This window comes from Salmo trutta, chromosome 10, assembly GCF_901001165.1.
Source record: "Salmo trutta chromosome 10, fSalTru1.1, whole genome shotgun sequence".
In the NCBI taxonomy this organism is placed as follows: Eukaryota; Metazoa; Chordata; class Actinopteri; order Salmoniformes; family Salmonidae; genus Salmo; species Salmo trutta.
Window position 1 is genome coordinate 20,688,706 of NC_042966.1, and position 20,788 is coordinate 20,709,493.

The window sequence follows — 20,788 nt, forward strand, 5'->3', positions numbered from 1 at the left end:
AATGCAGTTTACTTTAATAAATCACCTCTGAGCGAATTTTACTAAGGAGCTTTAGTACGTAAAAGTCGTTTTCCAATGCTTTGTTGCCGTTATTCCAGTTCTAGAGCCTTAATATGTTTTATGGGAAAATGGTGTCTCCATAATGAACAATCTAAACAGCCTACCTACAACTGGTAAAAAGTTGTCACGATGTGTGTATGTGCTGCTCTGTCTCCGTCACTCAACGATGTGTGTATGTGCTGCTCTGTCTCCGTGACTCAACGATGTGTGTATGTGCTGCTCTGTCTCCGTGACTCAACGATGTGTGTATGTGCTGCTCTGTCTCCGTGACTCAACGATGTGTGTATGTGCTGCTCTGTCTCCGTGACTCAACGATGTGTGTATGTGCTGCTCTGTCTCCGTGACTCAACGATGTGTGTATGTGCTGCTCTGTCTCCGTGACTCAACGATGTGTGTATGTGCTGCTCTGTCTCCGTGACTCAACGATGTGTGTATGTGCTGCTCTGTCTCCGTGACTCAACGATGTGTGTATGTGCTGCTCTGTCTCCGTGACTCAACTGCCCTTGGTGCAGCACTCTATCAACCAGTGCTCTCAACGCACACACACCCCTCCAGCGCTCCCCCTCTCCCCCACTCACTCATTCAATCACTCAGTAACAACAACAGCCTGCTCACTGCCTGATAGTCAGCAGCACCAGGTCACAGTGAAATATATATTTTTAAGATAAATGTCATTGCGGCCGCGGTGCAATTTAGAAGTAGCTCAAAAAACCCGTCACCCGCGACCAATGCATTTTCACCCGTTACATCGTTTGCGAAGTAGCCCAATTAGTAAAAAAAACACGAACATGGCAACACTGATTTCAGAGTTAGACCTCTGGATTTAATCACACACTTGCACACACACACGCAAGCGCACACAATCACGCACTCACTCATACACACACACACAGACACACACAGACTTTCTCTCTGCTCTTTTCTAAGGATTTCACCCTCCAGATGTTTGCTTTATCCTTTCTTCCCACTGTCACTTCTTTGTTGTTTTTGTCTATCCCTCCATCCTTGCTCTCGCTCTCTCTCCCTACAAACCTATCTGTCAGCCATCCTCTACTTGCATGGCTGCTGGAAAATGGTGGACATGCTGAGGAAATGATCAGTCGACAGGTGGGTGGTCTTTTTCTCCAGTCATACAGGAGTAATAGAGTAATATAATATATATATATATATATACTTTTTACACATTTTGTTGTGTTGCAGCCTTAATTTAAAATTGATTAAATTGAGATTTTGTTTCACTGGCCTACACACAATACCCAATAATGTCAAAGTGGAATTATGTTTTTCTAAATGTTTACAAATTAATTAAAAATGAAAAGCTGAAATGTCTTGAGTCAATAAGTATTCTACCCCTTTGTATTGGCAAGCCTAAATAAGTTCAGGAGTAAAAATGTGCTAAACAAGTCACATAATACACTGCATGAACTCACTCTGTGTTGTAATAGTGTTTAACATTATTCTATCTCATCTCTGCGCACCACACATGAAATGATCTGTAAAGTCCCTCAGTCGAGCAGTGCATTTCAAACACAGATTCAACCACAAAGATCAGGGAGGTTTTCCAATGCCTCGCAAAGAAGGGCACCTATTGGTAGATGGGTAAAACAAATAAAAAGCAGACAGTTAATATCCCTTTGAGCATGATGAAATTATTAATTACACTTTGGACAGTGTATCAATACACCCAGTCACTACAAAGATACAGGCATCCTTCCTAACTCAGTTTCCGAAGAGGAAAGAAAACGCCCAGGGATTTAGTTACAGAGTTTAATGGCTTTGATAGGAGAAAGCTGAGGATGGATCAACAACATTGTAGTTACTCCACATTACTAACCCAATTGACAGAGTGAAAAGACAGAAGTCTGTACAAAATAAAAATATTCCAAAACATGCATCCTGTTTGCAAAAAGGCACTAAAGTAAAACACCCAAAAAATGTGGCAAAGATATTAACTTTATGTCCTGAATACAAAGTATTATATTTGGGGCAAATCCAACACAAAATATAAATGAGTACCACTCTTTATATTTTCAAGCATGGTGGTGGCTGCATCATGTTATGGGTATTTTTGCCATCGGCAAGGACTAGAGAGTTTTTTAAATAAAAATAAATGAAATACAGCTAACCACAGTCAAAATCCTAGAGGAAAACCTGGTTCAGTCTGCTTTCCAACAGACACTGGGAGACAAATTCACCTTTCGGCAGGACAAAAACCTAAAACACAAGGCCAAATATACACTGGACTTGCTTACCAAGATGACGTTGAATGTTCCTCGGTGGCCTAGTTACAGACTTAAATCGTCTTGAAAATCTATGGCAGGACTTGAAAATGCCTGTTTAGCAATGATCAACAACCAACATGACAAAGCTTGAAGAATTTAAAAAAGAACAAGTGCAAAGAAAGCTCTTAGAGACTTACCCAGAAAGACTTACAGCTGTAATCGCTGTCGAAGGGGATTCTAACATGTATTGACTTAAGGGTGTGAATACTTATGTAAATGAGATGTTTCTGTATTTCATTTTCAATAAATTTGCTACAATTTTAAAAAATATATGTTTTCACTTTGTTATTATGGGGTATTGTGTGTAGATGGGTGAGAGAGAAAAATATATTGAATCACTTTAGAATTCAGGCTGTAACACAACAAAATGTGGAATAAGTCAAGGGGAATGAATACATTCTGAAGGCACTGTATCTGTCTTTCCTACAGCTTCATTTCTCTGTTCTCCTTTGCTCATAATCCCTTGCTTCTGTAGCCCTGTCATCCCACTGCCTCTCTCTCTCGCTTTCCCCATTGGACCAGTATCTCTCTTTTTCACTTTCAAGTCTCCAGTCCTATTTCTTCCTGCTTTTCCTCCCCCACTCTCATGTTGTACTTACTATACACCCCCTGTTGTCCCCTATTCCCTCCTCTCTCTCTCTCTTTCTATTTATCTCTCTCTCTGATCCAGAAAGACCATATAAATGAAGAGGTGAACAGACACAGTCACTGAACTGCTTTGGTGGAAGTGAAAGTGTTGAGAAAGGAGAGGAAAGGGAGGATGGTGAAAGGGAAAGTAAAGGAGCGTAAAGAAGAGTAGAGCAACGGTTGAGGGAGTGCAAAAACCCTTGTCAATCTGTACCTGTTTATAATTTCAAACAATTTAGGTTTTCTATAATCCACACCGGGAGAAACTGTTCTAATCTGAGCTGGCGTCAGTGTGTGTGCAGATATGCAGAGAGGAACACCAATGCATCAGCTGCCGTCCAGGCTCTTGTCGATGGATTCCAGCTGCTGTGGTTTTGGCTGAAAGGCGGAGGGTATCGCTGTGGTCTCGCTCCAGGATGGAATTGGAAACAAACCAAACACATGGAGGATTCCAGAGTTGGAACTCTGGACTTAATCTGGCAGACTCTCTCTTTTTACACGCACGCCCGCACGCTCGCACGCGCACGCACGCACGCACGCACGCACGCACGCACGCACGCACACACACACACACACACACACACACACACACACACACACACACACACACACACACACACACACACACACACACACATCAGCATGCACACACAGAGACACACATACGAACACACTCACCCTCACATGCACACACTCATTCTCAGACACATGTATCTGCTCACCGTGTGAGGGGCTGTGTGACAGGGTGGAGAGAAATCGAATGAGTGTAGGACAAATGAGAAGCAGACTGAGAGATAACAAGAGCACCTGCAACTAAACAACAGGAGGGATAAAAACAGGTGTTAGCTGTCCACTGTCTGACTTTTAGCCCCATACCTTTAGACAGAGCAGAACAAACACACACACACTTATATACAGTACTTACTTAAAAACAGGGTCATTTGTGACAGAAAGTTAAGAACATCTCAGTTGTGCTCTCTTTTTATGTCTTCCACTACCCTCCTTCCTTCTCAGGGGATGATGTGAGCAGCAGGTTTATAGGATTGCCTCCCCTCCCTCATTCTCCCTCCCTTTCTCCCTTTCTCTCTCACTCTCTCTCTCTCTTTCTCTCTACTCTCACACTGTCTTGCTCTTCCTCTCTCTCTCTCTCTCGTTCATTGTGTTGAGCAGAGGGGATTGAATTTGGCTCCTGAACTGTTACGTTTTCACGGAGCTCAGAGCGAGTCGCATTCAACAGCACACACACACTCTCACGCACACACTCTCACACACACACTCTCACACACACACTCTCACACACACACTCGCACACACGCGCACACAGGCAGGATTGTCAGCAAGCGCAGCGCGGTGCTCTGTGGGATTGCAACCACAAGTGGACTGGTCTGGTCTGGACCTCCAAGCCACCCTCAAACACTGAGCTAGGAGGAGGAACAGGGAAACACTGCTTTAACGAGAGGAGAGGTTGCCTGTGGTGGACAAAGCTGCTACAAAACTACTTGGAGAATGGAAAAAACATAAGGAAAAATACAAACTCCTTTACCCTATAGAGAAAAATGCTGAGTAAAGTTTGTGGTTAATTTTTCATGGAATATACCCTGCTATATTGAAACTGCTGCTTTCTGTAAAGGCAATCTCAAAAGACAAAGGTAAGACAAACCTACTACGATGGTTCAGAGGATTTTAGTCCAGAGCATCAGATATTTTAGCTATTTTGCACTGTTCTGAGTAACCGGCATGCTTGTACCAAAACAAAAATGTAAAATCTACAAACACGCTCTGTCTGTTCCCATTATTCATAAATCGCGTATGTGAGTGATAGAACTATGGGTGAACAATTCAATTATGTTGAAAAACTATGGAACGTCAGTTAGTATTCATTTGTTTGAGACACAGGAACCACATACTTTAGAATTTTGGACTTTAGATTTTTCTTTGTTGTTTCTCCCCAAACTTGTTGGTCTGTCTCTGACTACAAGCCCTGCTCTGAGACTTTGACCTCTGGTCTGACTCACCATAGAGGACTGTTCTAAAGCCTCAGCTTGGCACTGAGGATGGGGTTTACCATGGCAGCGTGCCCCCTGTCCTGCCTCCTCCTCTTCCTATCCTTCATCCTGACGGGGCCCAGCCTGGCCCAGGACCTCATCAGCTCCACCACCACTGACCCGGACACTGTCCAAACCCAGACAGCCAATCAGACAGCTCCGATGACCCCCACCACGACGGAGCCCGTCACCACGTTAGTAACCACAGAGTTCAGCGGCGTGTCGACGCCCAGCGGCGACATCACGGATGATGAGGATGCCATCCCTACCAAAGGCACCCGTTGCCAAGGTTACTATGATGTGATGGGCCAGTGGGACCCACCTTTCAACTGCAATATGGGTGTTTTCCTGTACTGCTGTGGCACCTGCTTCTACCGCTTCTGCTGCCAGTTCAGAGGGCAGCGGCTCGACCAGAGCATCTGCTCAAACTATGACACACCCATCTGGGCCAACACGGGCAAGCCCATCTCCACGGTGACCGATGGCCATGGCAACCAGGAGAGAGACCGCACCCATATGATTGTCTACATCATCTGTGGAGTGGTGGCCATCATGGTGCTGGTGGGCATCTTCACCAAACTGGGCCTGGAGAAGAGCAGGGGATCGGCAGGGGCGCAGAACGACCTCAGCAACTCCAGGTGAGGGAGTGTGTGTGTGTGTGTGTGTGTGTGTGTGTGTGTGTGTGTGTGTGTGTGTGTGTGTGTGTGTGTGTGTGTGTGTGTGTGTGCGTGTGCGTGTGCGTGTGTGTGTGTGTGCGTGTGCGTGTGTGCGTGTGCTGCAACCATCAAATGAATCAGGCAAATTCCACTACATCATTGTCTTTTGGCAACTTTTAAAGAAATGTGTGTATTGTGTTGTCAGGGGAAACAAATAAATGTTTTCATGCCCATTGATAAGACATGATATGATTTGTGTATTTCATCAACATTTCAGGAAGCTACCTGATCACTTTAGGCAGTATTGTAATTACATTCATACACTGTCATGTTGAATATTGAAAGTAACTGCAGGGTGATGTTGTGTTTACCAACAATCTTTAGGGAATATGACCTGCTCCAGAAAGTGAGAGGGAGAGAGAGAGAGCGAGGAGAAGAAAGGCACAAAGGAAAAGAGACAAAGAGAGGAAGGAGATCACAATATGGCCAGAGGTACAGTATAGTAATCTATAGATATCAAGCAAAATCTGTTTACAGTACAAACCAAAAATTCCACATATACTTATCAAAACAAAACATTGAGGGGAAGTTTCAAGTATTCCAAGTAATGTATCATATTCCCCAATAGCTACAGTATGTACATCACATGACTTGTCATTCAGGCTTCATCTCACTGTACAGTGTTTTAGCCAGCGTCAGTCAGGTTAAATATCTGGTTCAGTGTTGTCTTTCCTCCTCTTCATCTCTTTCTTTTGTATTACACCTTTCTCTCCTGCTCTCTTCATCTCTCTTTCTTTTGTATTACACCTTTCTCTCCTGCTCTCTTCATCTCTTTCTTTTGTATTACACCTTTCTCTCCTGCTCTCTTCATCTCTCTTTCTTTTGTATTACACCTTTCTCTCCTGCTCTCTTCCGGCAGCCCTTGGGTTTTTGTATTACACCTTTCTCTCCTGCTCTCTTCCGGCAGCCCTTGGGTTTTTGTATTACACCTTTCTCTCCTGCTCTCTTCCGGCAGCCCTTGGGTTTTTGTATTACACCTTTCTCTCCTGCTCTCTTCCGGCAGCCCTTGGGTTTTTGTATTACACCTTTCTCTCCTGCTCTCTTCCGGCAGCCCTTGGGTTTTTGAGGTAATCAACAGAGGCAGGGCTGCAGGGAGAAGAGATTTCGCCCCATCAGAATCTTTCTCTCACTCTCTCTCTCTCTCTCTCTCTCTTTTCCTTTCAAACTCCCTTTCTTTGTGCTGTTCTTTCCCCCCTTTCACGCTTTCTCTCCCTTTCACGCTTTCTCTCCCTTTGTCCTTTTCCCCTCTCTCACTCTCTCCTCCACTTCCCCTCGATCTCTCCCTTCTCTCGACTGCTGACTTTTGTTGCCTCTTTTACAGTAATGTCTATATTAGCCAATAGTTAATACCTCCTCTATGGTTTCATATAACTCCACCTAGCCAATATTGAGATATGGAAATCTTCTAATGACCTCAACGATCCCCCTGTCATAAAAAAAGTGATTTAAATACATTTAATAAATAAATAAAAAGCCCAAAGGAATGTTTTTATTTCTCTCTGAAATCCATGTATATGCAGTAGTTATCCCGCAGGGAGTGAACAGTTGCTCTCGTACGAGGTCGTCTACGTCTTCAGTTTGGATAAATATTCCCAGGATTTAATATTTTTCAGAGGTTAACACCTCTCAAAAATAGAACGCTCCCCGACTATATACATTCCTCGGCTGATTAACACTTCTTAACAGATTAACTGCCCTGGCCAGATTAGACTCGCACAGATTAAATAAACTTCTCTCAGATTACTGGAATACTGTCGCAACTCCTCTGCTGCCCAGTTATTACTCCTGGCTGGTCTAGCTGTGTTCATGCTCTAGAGGCCAACTCATTTCTACACAGACCATTTTGTCCATCTCTCTCTCTCTCTCTCTTCCTTTCTTTCTCCCTCTTTCGACAACAGGCACCCTGCAGTGCTGCTCTATAGGGCCCTTATTAGACCAGCATGGGGTGTCTGTGCTCTCACATCTGGTAGTCAGCTTCTACCAGGGCAGGTGTTAGTTCATTACTCCTCTCAATCCCCCTCTAAAACCTCACAGCAGTTAGCAGTGCACGGTCCATCACACACTGCTCCAATTCTTGATTCCCAAAGGACAGAATGTGCCACTCTACCCGCCCCCAGGTGATGCATGTCGAATCTAATGGAAGACATCAACTGGAAGGGACTTAAAACAAACAACAATGACATTCATCCTAAAAGGCATCATGCCTCACATACTGTCTAGTGATTTATAGTTCAAGAAGAATGATGATACTGACGTTTAGGTTGTGGTAGTGCATGGTTCAGATGGACACGGGCACCAGGCATGATAGCATGGCTAACAGTATCCACTTTACACCACCAAGGGTGAGAATTAACATGGGGAAGAGAGAGGCCTGGTGGGGTGGTCCATTGATCTGATCTAAGTGTGTGTGTGCGTGCATGTGCATGTGCCTGTATGCGCGCGTGTGTGTGTGTGTGTGTGTGTGTGTGTGTGTGTGTGTGTGAGAGGGACACACGGCAAGCCATTGGCCCTTTAGATATCATGTTATATAAACTGGGACTAAGATGGCTTCTAAAAGGGTTTGACCCTAGTTATACTGCTATGTCCTTCAATGAGGCAAATAAACAATAGAAATGTCAGAAAATAAACCTCAACAAATGTAATTGCTTTCCCAATTCCCACTCTACATTCTTCTTTGATGAGCTACACCGTTTATGTCGCCTTTCCTTTGCTGCTGAGTTTCAATGTGACTTTCAGTATTTTGTTGTAAAAAAGACACAAAAAAAAGAAATCGTAAAACACCCCTTTCCTGCAGTAAAATGACCAAATTGCCATCTAGTGGCCTCATGGGTGGAATGTTGCAAATCTTTTTCATAATTTCATAATTAATAAACATTGTTTCAAAAAACCTGCCGAAACTCCAATGTTTCTATGTCAAACGTTTTTGTAATAATTTCAGTCTTCTGTGATGTACAGTATATACAGTTTCATATCTGACATAGTACAGGTGTCTTCTTTGTTTTAAGTCCAGAACCATATGTGTGAGGTGTGTACTTTTGTTTCAAAGTAGATTTGTTTGACTACCAAGAAACACTCTGTGTGACCCTGATTTAGCCCACTGCAGTAAAAGGTTAAAAGATGAGAGTCACCTGCCACCATGTGAAAAATGTGTTTGCACTGCGAGCAACTGTGATAGAAAAATTATGTATTTACCTGATTTGTTTGATATTAATAGTTAACGATTATATACTTGACTAATAGTAAGATATTTCTGTTCTATTAATGCTGTGTTTCTGTAAAGGTATGGTTTTCACTCTAGCTTCCTGCTGTTAGTCTGGGCGTATGGTCAAGTAAATGGGTTTTCCTAGAGATACCTTAAGCTGACAATGACTTTGTTATAAAAACCTAAAGCTGGCATTCCATAGACAAGATGTGGTGTGTGACCCGAGATAGAGATAGCTTGGAAGAGTTTTGAACAATCCCTCATTGTCTCATCTTCCTGTCATCTGGGAAACTAAGCCAGGTTGGGGGTAAAACAACATCCGTGCGGATAACCAGGAGATGAACCAAGGTGGATTATGATGCCCCCCGATCCACATGGGAGGGGTGGAACTAGCCCTGACTAAGCATTTTTAGGTCTCCTATATTTAAAAATATATATATTTATCCTTTATTTAACTAGGCAAGTCAGTTAAGAACACATTCTTATTTACAATGACGGTCTAGGAACAGTGGGTTAACTGCCTTGTTCAGGGGCAGAACGACAGATGTTTACCTTTCGGTTACTGGCCCAACGCTCTAACCACTAGGCTACCCGTTTCTTCATTATCAGTTAGGCTGCTCAGCCCAGCAGTCAAGAGTGTTGTGTTGACTAGTCTCATTATTGCAATAATTAATCAATATTAAATAAAGACGATTGTTTGAAGAAATGATAAAGTCTCTCTCAGTATGAATTTCCACGACACAACCCAAAGGAAGACGCAGACAGACAGACAGTTGGGTACTTATAGAACGCAGCACACCCCTCCTCTCCTTCTTCCTCTATCCTATCCCTCTATCATTCAGCTTTCCTTCAGGGTTGGTTTATGTTTGCTATGAGTGCGCTCTGATTTTATACACCCCTCTCCATCCATTCATCCTAGTCCAGCTGTGATGGATACTTAGTGACATTTACCTTCTCCTGACCTCCTCCTCGGGCTCTCCCTCTCACCCCTGGACAGACACACATGAGGGTCACTGCTCATTGACTCAGCTCCAAGGGGTTGAATTCTCATGTTACCCTTTTTTCTGAATATCACAACATGGAGCAGAATTGGATGTAAGGCAAGCTAGATACCACACTCTCAGGGAAACCAACACCAGGGGACTCTGTTGTGAGGCAAGAAAGAGAGAAAGTGTTGAGGTAGTATTAATGAATCATCTGTGCCCAGACCTGCTGCTAGTTATAGCATATAGTGACCATGTATCCTGTGTTTGGCTGTCCATAGAGGACAGGTTAGTGTGCTTGTGAGTTTTAAAGATGGTTTCCTGTGTGGTTCTGTCTGGATGCCACTGCATGTTTTATGCCCAATTCCAAATCGATTTTTAACCTCTACCACCTCAGCACCTGTTTGGATCTGAAAAGATTGGATAGATAATATACAGGTTTAAACAGTATTTCCTGGAATCCTGTGTGTTTCTGAATGCCCTGAATGTTTTTAATGATCAATTCCATATGGAACCCTAGCTTCTACTTTCTGAGCACTTGTTTAGATCTGCGTTCCATTAGGCAGTAGCATTGGGCAGCGCGCCCAATATCATATTACAAACACTAAAACCAATCTATTATTTTTAAATGAAGACTATAGAAATGATGGATAGGGGTCGATTTGGAATTGGTTATTGGTGTTCCCAATGTTTCCCTGAATGGGTGTACATGTTCCCATATGGCCGTAGAGTGCCACTGGGTGTATGTGAGTGCTGTAACCATAATCCAAACTGACAGGGGATTCTGAGTGAGATTTAACTGCATTGTTGATAGAGGGATGGAGAGGGGGAAATGAAGAGAGCGCTAGTGGGAAAGAAAAAGGAAAAGGGAGATAAAGGGAGAAAGAGATGAAGGGAGGGTAAGAGATAGAAAGATGGGGAAAGGGAGAGAGGGAGAAAGGCTGCGATGTACAGAGCGAGAGGGAGAGAGAGGCAGAGTGAGAGTGACATCACAAAGCATTGGGGCTGACACAGAAAGAGAGGTTAAGTATTGTTTTGGGAAAAGGTCAGCTGAGGTGACACACGTCCATAAACATACAAACGCGAAAATACACATACACACTCCATCATAACTCATCAAGGCCTAATTTGTTTGCTGTAGTCTCCTTCCTGTCTATTGTTCTCTCGTTACTCTGTGCTCATCACCATCACACCAATTTCAACAATTCAAATGACACTATTCACACCGATTCCAAATCCAGGCCAGGGTATGAACACGAAGTGCTCCATTGAAGTCTATGATAATAGTGCTGAAACTTAGAATTTCCAGATATCTTCATTGAGAATATGGTTTATGAAGTCAAGGAGAAAACATTATGGCAGATAGTACAAGGACATCTCTGCTTTTGAAACTGCACACAGAGTTAATAAAAGGAGAAATTACATTAGTACTTTTTGGGGGGTAATTATTAAAAAAAACATTATTGTGATTTATCAGGGGTACTGCAGCACTCTCAGCACCCCTACTTCCCATGGCTATGCTTTGTTTATGATTGTATTTTTTTTTATCTCTGAAGACCATCCAGTTTTGATTTCTATTTGCCATATATTTTCCAACTGTCCAGTTTCACAAAAGTTCTGAACCTATGTACATTTTACGGACACAGTATATTTAGTTAATTAGTTATCTTGTTTTTAGTTCCACCCTTCAGCTCCACTCAACCCCTCCCATCTATCTCTGAACACCATCCAGTTTTGATTTCTATTTGCCATATATTTTTCTGTGCTGTGATGTTTCACAAAATATTTTAACCTTTCTATTCTCATAGTTTCTCCAGATTGTAAATTAAAGATACATTTTTTTGCTAAGAATATTATTATATTATTGATCAATATTATTGCTTTTCAAATCACCAGGCAGTGCTATTTGCAGAGTTAGCTCCAGGTAAATTTTTCAATTCTTCAGCCATTCTGTCACGTCCTAGCCAGTAAAAGGGGTTATTTGTCATTGTAGTTGGTCAGGGTGTGGCAGGGGGTGTTTGTTTTGTGTGGTTGGGTATTGTGGGTTTAGGTTCTAGTTTTCTTATTTCTATGTTTATGTAGCTTTTCTAGTTCTATATGAGTTTTGTCAATGACCTCCAATTAGAGGCAGCTGGTTGTTGTTGTCTCTAATTGCAGGCCATATTTAGTTGTGTTTGTTTTCACTGGGTTTTGTGGGTGGTTGCTTCTAGTATAGTCTATGCACCTTACTGGACTGTTTTCGTCGTTTGTTTTGTATTGATTAAGTGTTTTCTTTAATAAATAAAAGGATGAGCACTTTACCCGCTGCATTTTGGTCCCCCTTCAACAACGAGTGTTACAGAACCACCCACCAAAGAAGGACCAAGCAGCGGAGGAAGGAGCAGCAAGAGAGCTATTTGGAGTCCTGGACATGGGAGGAGATCCTGGATGGTAAAGGACCATGGCACCAGGCTGGGGAGTACCAGCACCCGAAGGAGGAGCTGGAGGAAGCTAAGAGGGAACGACGGAGGTATGAGGAATTATATCCTCCATTTCAGGAGGTGAGGAGGCAGCCCCCCAAAAACATTTTGGGGGGGCATACAGGGAATTGGGCTGAGTCAGGGGGGAGCCCTGACCTAACTTCCCGGGCGTACAGGGGAGAGCCGTGGAGCAAAGAGGAGCCAGTCAAGGAATCAAGCGAGGAGCTTGACGCGAGATTCCGGAGAGAGGTACTGGCAGAAAGGGCACGAAGGAGCACCTGTGCTTACTATGGGGAGCAACGGAGCAAGCAAGCACCGTGTTATGCGGAGATACGCACGTATCGCCAGTGCGCAGCTACAGCCCGTTGCGCTTGGTGAAAGCTCCTCACAGGTGTCATGCTAGAGCCAGCATTGAGCCAGGACCTTTGATGCAAGTTGCAAGCATCAGACCACCGGTGAGGGTTCATGGCCCAGTGTATCCTGTTCCTGCTCCTCGTACTCTTCCTCCAGTGCGTCAGCCCAGTCCAGTGCGTCCTGTTCCTGCTCTCCGCACTAGCCTTGAGGTGCGTGTTACTAGTCTGGCGCCTCCAAAGCCAGTCCCACGCATCAGGCCTCCAGTGCGCCTGCCCAGCCCAGTATGTCCTGTTCCTGCTCCTCGCACTAGCCCTGTGGTGCGGGTTACTAGTCTGGCGCCTCCAAAGCCAGTCCCACGCATCAGGCCTCCAGTGCGCCTGCCCAGCCCAGTATGTCCTGTTCCTGCTCCTCGCACTAGCCCTGGGGTGCGTGTTACTAGTCTGGCGCCTCCAAAGCCAGTCCCACGCATCAGGCCTCCAGTGCGCCTGCCCAGCCCAGTATGTCCTGTTCCTGCTCCTCGCACTAGCCCTGTGGTGCGGGTTACTAGTCTGGCGCCTCCTAAGCCAGCCCCACGCATCAGGCCTCCAGTGCGCAGTCCCAGTCCAGAGCTTCCGGCGACAGTTTCCCGTCTAGTGCTTCCGGCGACAGTTCCCCGTCCAGAGCTTCCGGCGACAGTTCCCCGTCCAGTGCTTCCGGCGACGTCCTAAAGTCCGGAACCGACAGAGACGGCCTACAGTCCGGAACCGACAGAGACGGCCTACAGTCCGGAACCGGCAGAGACGGCCTACAGTCCGGAACCGGCAGAGACGGCCTACAGTCCGGAACCGGCAGAGACGGCCTACAGTCCGGAGCCTGCAGAGACGCTCCTCAGCCCAGGGCCTCCAGCGACGCCTCTCAGCCCGGGGCCTCCAGCGACGCTCCCCAGTCAGGAGCCTCCAGAGACGCTCTCCAGCATTGAGCCTCCAGCGACGCTCCTCAGCCAGGAGCCTCCAGCAATGCCCCTCAGCCAGGGGCCTCCAGCGACGCCCCTCAGCCCGGGGCCTTCCGCGACGGCTCTCAGCCCGGGGCCTACAGCGATGCCTCTCAGCCCGGGGCCTCCAGCGACGCTCCTCAGCCAGGAGCCTCCAGCGACGCCCCTCAGCCAGGAGCCTCCAGCGACACCTCTCAGCCAGGGGTCTCCAGCAACGCCTCTCAGCCCGACGCCTCCAGCAACGCCTCTCAGCCCAGGGCCTCCAGCGATGCCGTGCAGCCAAGAGTCTGCTGAATGGGAGCTACAGCCAGAGCCACCTCCGTGGTGGGAGGATTGGGAAGGGGAGTGAAGCACAGGAACCGTCGTTGACGGTGGCCACCCTCCCTTCCCTCCCTTTAGGTTTGGGGTTGTTTTTGTGGGTTTTGTTTTGAGGTGCATTCGGGGTCTGCACCTTTGGGGGGTGGGGGTACTGTCACGTCCTGGCCAGTAAAAGGGGTTATTTGTCATTGTAATTGGTCAGGGTGTGGCAGGGGGTGTTTGTTTGTGGGTTTAGGTTCTAGTTTTCTTATTTCTATGTTTATCTAGCTTTTCTAGTTCTATGTGAGTTTTGTCAATGACCTCCATTTAGAGACAGCTGGTTGTTGTTGTCTCTAATTGGAGGCCATATTTAGTTGTGTTTGTTTTCGCTGGGTTTTGTGGGTGGTTGTTTCTAGTATAGTCTATGCACCTTACTGGACTGTTTTCGTCGTTTGTTTTGTATTGATTAAGTGTTTTCTTTAATAAATAAGAGGATGAGCACTTTACCCGCTGCATTTTGGTCCTCCTTCAACGACGAGTGTTACACATTCCTGAACTTGTGACCAAAAACAAGAAACAAGCAATATGGACAGTATCAAAACAAATGATTTAATGATTCTGGCTCTACGCAGCAAACTCTTCAGAACTGGGATGGTTGTGTCCCCTATATATATAACATTCTAAGAGTTGAAATTATTTTTTATAATAATTGAAAAACTCAGTTTTGAATCCGGCGTCGTTTTATGTGTCAGTTCATAAACCATGTGCCATGGAATCGGTACATCGAAAATCTCTTCCCAACTATTTTGTAATATATATGGCGCAGCTGTCAATATTTTGGTCTTCAAATGAAACTGATATACTTTTTTACTTATCACAATTTTCTTTAACCAATTTTGATCTTTAATGCAGGGCCGACAGACAAGTTCCTTACTTTCTCCCCCTTCTACTTGCCTCTTCCATTTTTGCTTTAATGCTGCAATTAGTTGGTTGTAATTTTGGATAGAGCAGACATTTCCATATATTCTTGTAAGATGCATGTGTGGCATAACTCCACCAGTCCTATTTATGATATGCTAGTACATCAGTTTACAGGGCTAGATTCCCTTATCATTAGAGTGGGGACTGTGCTGGGCTGGAAGCCGTGGTGGTGAATGACGAAGAGTAGGACTGAGTGTTGCTAATTAGCCATCTTCCTTCCTGATATGGGAGGAGGGGTAATTGATTGTTACACAGCATTAGGAGGCTCTCCTTGTAATTCGATATGATGCGCTTTCACCACAAAGGATTAGCGATGATGATATCACGAAAGCTCTGACGCAGGAAGTCAGATATAAGAGGCTATAGATACAGAGACTACGTCTCAAATGGCACCCTATTCCGTATATAGTGCACCACGGGGTATGATCAAAAGTAAGGCACTATATAGGGAATAGGGTGCCATTTGGCACGCATACAGAGACTGTACTGTATGTAGGCTGGGCTACGTGTCCTCAGTGATGCTCAATGCTGTGACCTTCCCTGCCCTCCAGGAGAAAGACATAATCCTATTGTTTCTCATTGACAGCAAGACAGTCATGTCTTTAATAACTGAATGACTTGTGATGTTATCATGAAGTTACTTGGATTCAAGTGGAATGGAGGATTATACCTTATGTTTTGTTTCTCACCTCCATGATCTTAAAGATACTGTATTGTTTTGATTTGATAGACAAACGCATTGTAGGCTGAGTCCCAAATGAGTGGGCAGTAATGATTAACATCTCTTGTTCCGATTTATTAACAGGTTTTTTATATCCCGTACTGATGGCCAAATAGGATTTTTGACTAAGTAAAATTAAAGTAAGAGAAGGGTATGAAAATAGTGTTCTCGATTTTTAACAACTATATTATTAAGGGCTCTGACAATTTGTTCATTTGTTGTACCTTACCGTAGTCATTTAATTATAATTTCATCCTAATTTACATCAAACACACATTAGGCTAGTAGGAAATGGAGGACCGAGCATGCCCCCCATTCTCATCGACGGGGCTGTAGTGGAGCAGGTTGAGAGCTTCAAGTTCCTTGGTGTCCACATCACCAACAAACTACAATGGTCCAAACACACCAAGACAGTCGTGAAGAGGGGCATTACAAAACCTATTCCCCCTCAGGAAACTAAAAAGATTTGGCATGGGTCCTCAGATCCTCAAAAGGTTCTACAGCAGCAACATCGAGACCATCCTGACTGGTTGCATCACTGCCTGGTACGGCAATTGCTCGGCCTCCGACCGCAAGGCACTACAAAGGGTAGTGTGTACGGTCCAGTACGTCACTGGGGCTAAGCTGCCTGTCATCCAGCACCTCTACACCAGGTGGTGTCAGAGGAAGGCCCTAAAAATTGTCTAAGACCCCAGCCACCCCAGTCATAGACTGTTCTCTCTGCTACCGCATGGCAAGCGGTACCAGAGTGCCAAGTCTAGGACAAAAAGGCTTCTCAACAGTTTTTACCCCCAAGCCATAAGACTCCTGAACAGGTAATCAAATGGCTACCCGGACTATTTGCATTGTGTGCTCCCTCCCAACCCCTCTTTTACGCTGCTGCTACTCTCTGTTTATCATATATGCATAGTAACTTTAACTATACATTCATGTACATACTACCTCAATTGTCCCGGCCAACCAGTTCCCCCGCACATTGGCTAACCGGGCTATCTGCATTGTGTCCCGCCACCTACCACCCGCCAACCCCTCTTTTACGCTACTGCTACTCTCTGTTTATCATATATGCATAGTCACTTTAACTATATCTACATGCACATACAACCTCAATCAGCCCGACTAACTGGTGCCTGTATATAGCCTCGCTACTGTTATAGCCTCGCTACTGTATATAGCCTCGCTACTGTTATAGCCTCGCTACTGTATATAGCCTCGCTACTGTTATTTTTCACTGTCTTTTTTACTGCTGTTTTTCACTGTTGTTTTTATTTCTTTACATACCTATTGTTCACCTAATACCTTTTTTGCACTGTTGGTTAGAGCCTAGCAGTAAGCATTTCACTGTAAGGTCTACACCTGTTGTATTCGGCGCATGTGACAAATAAACGTTGATTTGATTTGATTAGTGTACATTTAGGGTATAACTTCCACCTAGATAGAGCCTGAAATGGAAGTTCAATTTAGCCACTATAAATGCCCTAAATGCCCAGAGATAAAAGCAGTTTTGTTGCAGATTAAAAGCCTTAATCAGCAAGTTGTTTAGTAGCGAGCCAAAAGAAGAGAGAACCAAGCCCTAGGCAGTGTCAGCTAGTGAGTAAGAGACAACATGAGGTAGTGAGGGAACGACAGTAACGTAGGTTTAGAAAGAGAAATAAAGTAAAAGAGAGTGACATTATGTAACGGTTGTCGTCAGGAATAGAGGACCAAAACGCAGCAGGAATGTGGATGCTCATCTTGTTATTTATTTTTAAATAAAGAGAACACCAAAATAACAACACAAAGAACGCACGAACAACAAAACAGTCTTGTCATGCTCACACAGGCAAAACAAGAAACAACCAAACAATTACCCATATATAGGACTCTCAATCAGAGGCAACTAGAAAACACCTGCCTCCAATTGAGAGTCCAACCCCAATAAACTAGACATAGAAATACAAAAGACTAGAGACCACATAGAAATACAAACCTAGAACATAACCCCCAAAACCCGAAACTAACTAAACCAACACCCTATTAAATAAATCACCACCCCGAACCACATAAACAAAATACCCTCTGCCACGTCCTGACCAAACTACAATAACAAATAACCCTTATACTGGTCAGGACGTGACACATTAGAGAGGGTGAGAGAGAAAGAGAAAATGGAATATTTAGAGATTTAGGTGGCTTGAAAGAGAGACATTTTTTTATTTAAAGAAATACCTTTATTGGCCAAGTAGTTACACAATTTGAGCACAATCTTTTCTTAATTTTACCGGAACAAAAAAGTTAAAACCAAGCCCCTGTCTTCATCCACTGTACACGGAACCCCCTTGAAGCCCTACACCTCTGTGAAGTCCCCCAGGCGATTCACCAGTCTACTAGCCTAAAATACACTAAATTCTTCTGCTGCTCTGTCTTTCACTACATAATTTAGGCTGAGACTGCCATCGTTGTAGTCATTTGTCGTGACGAGGGGCACGACTGGTGTTGTACTGTACAAAACAAAGTCATCAGCGATTGGTATGGTACTACTTAAGTAGTTTTTTGGGGTATCTGTACTTTACTTTACTATTTATATTTTTGACATCTTTTACTTTTACTTCAATACATTCTAAAACAAAATAATGTACTTTTTACTCCATACATTTTGTCTTACACCTAAAAGTACTTGTTACATTTTGAATAGTAGGGCAGGAAAAATTGTCAAATTCACACACTTATCAAGATCCCTGGTCATCCCTATTCCACTGATCTGGCAGACTCACTAAACACAAATGCTTTGTTTATAAATGATGTCTGAGTGTTGGAACATGCCCCTGGCTATCCGTATTTTTATTTTTTTAAATGGTGTCGTCTGGTTTGCTTAATATAGGGAATTTTAAATGATTTATACTTTTACTTTTACTTTCAATACTTAAGTATATTTTAGCAATCACATTTACTTTTGATACTTAAGTATATTTAAAACCAAATACTTTTAGACTTTTACTCAAGTAGTTTTTTTGTGGGTGACTTTACTTTTACTCAAGTATGACAATTGGGTACTTTTTCCTCCACTGGGAAGGAGTCCCTGTAGACGAGACATTTTTTCCATCTGAAAACAGCCAGCTATCATGTCTGACATCAACATTGCTTCCTTTTCAGCACGCCACCACAGCACTCCCTAAGGGGCAGAATTTGGCAGTCCCACACACATATCACACCTACACACTGTCCCACTCAGCAGTTCCAATGGGCCCGGGCAAATTCACCGTAGTACCCTTCCCACATTTATACACATTCCTGGCACATAATGTACTGTACAGGTAACCACAGCCCAGGGGAAGGTCAATCTGTTCAGGAAAGTCCTCCCAGGAGAAGAGAGGAGAGGAGAGCTCTGACTCCCCACCCTTCCTGAGGTCTGGGTCCGTGGGACACAAACACACAGAGAAAGAGAGATGATGTCTTTCAGTAGAGCAGTGTGTTCCCTTACACACAGCTCAATGACGTGGCAGTGTGTTTTAGGGTATTTATGAGTGTGACACTGTGTGCTTGATAAGATTACACGCAATTAAAATGGCCCATTTTCAGTGTCAGTCTCTCTGTCTCCATCTCTCTCTCCCACCTCTCTCTCCCTCTCTCCCACCTCTCTCTCCCTCTCTCTCTCTCCAGATTATATTCACACACACTCAGCCCAATTCTCTGGCTCCTATCACTTTCTCCCATGTTCCCCTGCAGTGCTGCTGTTCTTATTTTTGTCTTTGACTAAGCCTACAGTCACACACAGTGGCCAGCTATGGGGAGATATTTGCCCAGGAGTTTAGGGTTAGGGCTTGGGTCGATTGCCTATAACCACGGGATCAGCTGGTTCAATCCCCACTCACTGTTCCTACTCAATCACCACACATGTAGAGAGTCATTCTAAAGTCTAACTGTAATATGTGTGTCTGTCCATTCACAGGACCCTGACAGAGCTTCTGAAGCAGCCCAGAGGAGAGGTTAGCTCAGTGGACAGCACAATCACCAACCCCCCTATCGAAACCAACTACATCTCAGCTAGGATGCTACGCAGCCGCAGCGGTAAGCACAGCTACTCAGCACACATGCACAGTGGTGTAAAGTACTTAAGTAAAAATACTTTAAAGTACTACTTAAGTTGTTTTTTTGGGGTACCTGTACTTTACTTTATTATTTATATTTTTGACTACTTTAAGTTTTACTTCACTACATTCCTTAAGAAAATATTGTACTTTTTACTCCTTACATTTTCCCTGACACCCAAAAGTACTCATTACATTTTGCATGCTTAGCAGGACAGGAAAATAGTCCAATTCACGCAGTTATCAAGAGAACATCCCTAGTCATCCCTACTGCCTCTGATCTGACAGGCTCACTAAACCAACATGCTTTGTTTGTAAATGATGTCTGAGTGTTGGAGTGTGCCCCTGGCTTTCTGTAAATTAGAAAACCAGAAAATGGTGCCATCTGGTTTGCTTAATATAGGGAATTTGAAATAATTTATTTTTTGATACTTAAGTATATTTTAAACCAAATACTTTTAGAGTTTTACTCAAGTAGAATTGTACTGGGTGACTTATACATTTACTTGAGTCATTTTCTATTAAGGTATATTTATTTTTACTCAAGTATGACAGTTTTTCACCACTGCACAGGCACAGGCACAGGCACAGGCTCAGGCACAGGCACAGGCACAGGCACAGGCACAGGCACAGGCACAGGCACAGGCACAGGCACAGGCACAGGCACAGGCACAGGCACAGGCACAGGCTAACAAATTCTCTCACTGTACTTTTGCTTGATGGGAAAACTTTACCAAACAGCCCCTTCTCTTCTCTTGCATCACTAAAGCAGCCAGACCAAACACTGCCGTTTCAGTGCTGAGTAAAACCTAGCTGACTCATTAGTGTAGTTACAGGATGAGGGTCTAGGGGTCACTTATAACCCTACACCCAAACACACTATGACTTATTCGAGGTATTCAGAGCGGAGCACAACTCAGTCCATCCTATTATAGGATCACGAAATGATTCACGAAATGATTCTCTACATATATAACATCTGTACTGTTGATGTACCACATGATTTCTGGAGACTTCTTTCAAT

At 44.1% G+C, this 20,788-nt stretch overlaps 1 protein-coding gene across 1 annotated transcript in view; it reads left to right on the top strand.

The window, feature by feature from the left end:
* The first annotated feature begins 5,035 nt into the window (after positions 1-5,035).
* Positions 5,036-20,788, top strand: part of shisa8b (shisa family member 8b) — a 40,792-nt gene continuing 25,039 nt past the window's right edge. Inside the window, exons 1-3 of the mRNA XM_029763937.1 lie at positions 5,036-5,652; positions 6,055-6,162; positions 19,626-19,744. Of these exons, the coding sequence (XP_029619797.1) occupies positions 5,036-5,652; positions 6,055-6,162; positions 19,626-19,744 (844 nt within the window). The remainder of the gene's footprint in view (positions 5,653-6,054; positions 6,163-19,625; positions 19,745-20,788) is intronic.